Here is a 3996-nt window from a genome sequence, read left to right as displayed (position 1 = left end):
GGTACCCCAGGCACCAGAGCAACCCCTGGCACAGGTGGGACCCCAAAAACACCCCAAAAACACCCCCAAAACACCCCAAAAACATCTGGGGGGGCCCCCAGGCACCAGGGCAACCCCCGACACAGGTGGGACCCCAAAAACACCCCAAAAACACCCCAGGGGGCCCTGTCACAGGTGGGACCCCAAAAACACCCCAAAAACATCTGGGGGGTACCCCGGGCACCAGAGCAACCCCCGCCACAGGTGGGACCCCAAACACACCCCAAAAACTACCCCAAAAACATCTGGGGGGGCCCTGTCACAGGTGGGACCCCAAACACACCCCAAAACCACCCCAAAAACACTCTGGGGGCCCCCGACACAGGTGGGACCCCAAACACATGCCAAAACCACCCCAAAAACAGTCTGGGGGTTACCCCGGGAACCAGAGCAACCCCCGCCACAGGTGGGACCCCAAAACCACGCCAAAACCACCCCAAAAACATCTGCGGGGGCCCCCGGGCCCCAGAGCAACCCCTGCTACAGGTGGGACCCCAAAACCCTTTTGAGGGGTCCTCCAGGCAGGAGGGGCTGGAAACCTGGAGCCCCTGGAGCTGGCATCATTTTTGGGGGGTCCCCTGGGCAGGAGATGCTGGAAATCCTGGAGCTGGCACCGCTTTTTGGGGGGGTTTCTTGGGCACCAGGAGGGTGGGAGGGGGCTGGAAATTTGGATCCTTTGGATCTGACTCCAACCCAGGGCTGATTTTGGGGGGTTTTCTAGGCACCAGGAGGGTTGAAGGAGATGGAAATTTGGATCCCCTGGTTTTTTGGGGGTTCCCTGGGCACCAGGAGGGTGGGAGGGGCCGGATCTGTGGGATTTGGGCTGTGGGGACCCCCCTGCCCACGGCTGTGCCCCCCCCAGTTTCAGCAACCTGGGCATCCAGTGCGTGAAGAAGAAGGAGATCGAGGGGGCCATCGAGAAGAAGCTGCAGTTGGGCATCGACCCCTTCAAAGGTGGGGGGGCCTGGGCACACCCCGGGGGTCCTCGGCCCACCCCGGGGGTCCTGGGCCCATCCCGGGGGTCCTGGGCACATCCCAGAGGGTTCTGTGCCCATCCCGGGGGTCCTGGGCCCACCCCGGGGGTCCTGGGCACACCTTGGGGGTCCTGTGCCCACCCTGGGGGTCCTGTGCCCGCCCTGGGGGTCCTGTGCCTATCCTGGGGGTCCTGTGCCTATCCCGGGGGTCCTGTGCCCATCCTGGGGGTCCTGTGCCCATTCTGGGGGTCTTGTCCCCATTCCAGAGGTCCTGTGCCCATCCTGGGGGTCACACCCCAAATCTGGGGGTCCTGTTCCCATCCCGGGGGTCCTGTGCCCATCCTGAGGGTCCTGTGCCCATCCTGAGAGTCACACCCCAAACCTGGGGGTCCCGTGCCCATCCTGGGGGTCCTGTGCCCATCCTGGGGTCCTGTGCCCACCCAGGGGGTCCTGTCCCCATCCCAGGGGTCCTGTTCCCATCCTGGGGGTCACACCCCAAACCTGGGGGTCCTGTGCCCACCCCAAGGGTCCTGTCCCCCCCTCTCCGTGCCCGTGGGCGTCTGCCCCCCCCCAGCCCCCTCCCAAGGGGCTGAGCCCCCCCCTCCCCTCTGTTTTCCCCCCTTTCCCAGCGGGTTCCCTGAAGAACCACCAGGAGGTCGACATGAACGTGGTCAGGATCTGCTTCCAGGCCTCCTTCCGGGACGGAGCCGGGACCACCCGGCACCTCAGCCCCGTCCTGTCCGAGCCCATCTTTGACAAGAGTACGTGAGACCCCCAAACTCAGCCCCAGAGACCCCCAAACTTGGCCCCAGAGACCCCCAAACTCAGCCCTAGAGACCCCCAAACTCAGCCCCAAACTCAGCCCCAGGGCCCACCCGGTACCTGAGCCCCGTCCTGTCCGAGCCCATCTTTGACAAGAGTACGTGAGACCCCCAAACTCAACCCCAGAGACCCCCAAAAACAGCCCCAAACTCAGCCCCAGGGCCCATCCGGCACCTGAGCCCCGTCCTGTCCGAGCCCATCTTTGACAAGAGTACGTGAGACCCCCAAACTCAGTCCCAGGGACCCCCAAATACGGTCCCAGAGAGCCCCAAACTCAGCCCCAAACTCAGCCCCAGAGACCCCCAAACTCAGCCCCAAACTCAGCCCCAGAGACCCCCAAACTCAGCCCCAAATTCAGCCCCAGAGACCCCCAAACTCAGGGGGCATTTGGGGGAATCCAGGACGGATTTGGGGGAATCCAGGGAAGGTTTGGGGGAATCCAGGGGGGTTTGGGGGAATTCAGGGGGATTTGGGGGGTCCGTGGGAGGTTTGGAGGGTCCAGGGAGAGTTTGTGAGGTCTGGGGGGGGTTTTCAGGGTCCAGAGGGGTTTGGGAGGTTCAGGGAGGGATTTGGGGGGGTCCAGGGGGGGTTGGAGGGATCAGGAGGGGTTTAGGGGGATCCAGGGGGTTTGGGAGATCTGGGGAGGGTTTGGGGGAATCCAGGTGGGTTTGGGAGATTCAGGGGGGGATTTGGGGGAATCCAAGGGGGTTTGGAGAGTCCGGGGGGGATTTGGGGGGATTCAGTGGGTTTAGGGGATCCAGTGGGGTTTGGGGAGATCCGGGGGAGGTTTGAAGAGTCCGGGGGGGGCTTTGTGAGGTCCAGGAGATTTGGAAGGATCAGGGGGGTCCGGGGGGTTTTGGGGGATTTCAGGGGTGTTTGGGGTCCTCTCCCCGACTCATCCCAATCCGTTGGAATTCCGTCAGAATCCACGAACACGTCGGAGCTGCGGATCTGCCGCATGAACAAGGAGAGCGGGCCCTGCACGGGGGGGGAGGAGCTCTACCTGCTCTGCGACAAGGTCCAGAAAGGTACCCCCAAAAACCCCCCCGGGACCCCCCAGGCAAAATTTGGGGTCAAAGTAGCCCCGGGAGGGGGAAATATTTGGGGTTAAATCACCCCCCTGGGGAATATTTGGGGTCAAATCACCCCCCAGCAAAATCTGGGGTCAAAGTACCCCCAGGAGGGGGAATATTTGGGGTTAAATCGTCCCCCATGGCAAAATTTGGGGTCAAATTAACCCTCCCCTCAAAATTTGGGGTCAAAGTACTCCCGGGAGGGGGGAATATTTGGGGTCAAATCGTTTCCCCTGGGGAATATTTGGGGTCAAATTAACTCCCCTGGCAAAATCTGGGGTCAAAGTACCCCCAGGAGGGGGAAATATTTGGGGTTAAATCACCCCCTGGGGAATATTTGGGGGTGAAATGACCCCCCTGGGGAATATTTGGGGTAAAATCACCCCCCTGGGGAATATTTGGGGTCAAATCACCCCCCCTTGTAAAATTTGGGGTCAAAGTACCCCCGGGAGGGGGGAATATTTGGGGTCAAATCATCCCCCCTTGGGGAATATTTGGGGTCAAATTATCTCCCTGGGGAATATTTGGGGTCAAATCACCCCCCTTGTAAAATTTGGGGTCAAAGTAGCCCCGGGAGGGAGGAATAATTGGGGTTAAATCACCACCCCCAGGGAATATTTGGGGTCAAATCACACCCCCTGGGGAATATTTGGGGTTAAAGTATCCCTGGGAGGGAGGAATAATTGTGGAGGGAGTAATAATTGGGGTCAAATCACTGCCCCCAGGGAATATTTGGGGTCAAGGTATCCCTGGGAGGGAGGAATAATTGGGGTCAAATCACCGCCCCCAGGGATTAATTGGGGTCAAAGTATCCCCGGGAGGGGGGAATATTTGGGGTCCGTCCCCTCTCCATCCGTCCCCTCCCCTTTTCCCTCAGAGGACATCGCGGTGGTTTTCCGTCGGGAATCCTGGGAAGCGCGGGCGGATTTCTCTCAGGCCGACGTTCACCGCCAGGTCGCCATCGTCTTCAAAACCCCCCCGTACCAGCACCTGGAGCTGAGGGAGCCCGTCGAGGTGGAGGTGTTCCTGCAGCGCCTCACAGACAGCGTCTGCTCAGAGTCCTTCCGCTTCACTTACCTGCCCAGGGA

At 61.0% G+C, this 3996-nt stretch overlaps 1 protein-coding gene across 1 annotated transcript in view; it reads left to right on the top strand.

The window, feature by feature from the left end:
• LOC113961409 (transcription factor RelB homolog) overlaps positions 1–3991 on the top strand; it is a gene marked incomplete at its 3' end in the record, with an annotated part of 4182 nt that extends 191 nt beyond the window's left edge. Inside the window, exons 2-5 of the mRNA XM_027671724.1 lie at positions 902–993; positions 1643–1774; positions 2759–2863; positions 3786–3991. Of these exons, the coding sequence (XP_027527525.1) occupies positions 1675–1774; positions 2759–2863; positions 3786–3991 (411 nt within the window). The remainder of the gene's footprint in view (positions 1–901; positions 994–1642; positions 1775–2758; positions 2864–3785) is intronic.
• Positions 3992–3996: the final 5 nt, after the last annotated feature.

This window comes from Neopelma chrysocephalum, unplaced genomic scaffold (assembly GCF_003984885.1).
Source record: "Neopelma chrysocephalum unplaced genomic scaffold, ASM398488v2 Primary Assembly neopelma1_97153, whole genome shotgun sequence".
Lineage (NCBI taxonomy): Eukaryota > Metazoa > Chordata > Aves > Passeriformes > Pipridae > Neopelma > Neopelma chrysocephalum.
The sequence above is the reverse complement of the archived record's forward strand: the minus strand, read 5'-3'. Positions and strand labels throughout refer to the sequence as shown.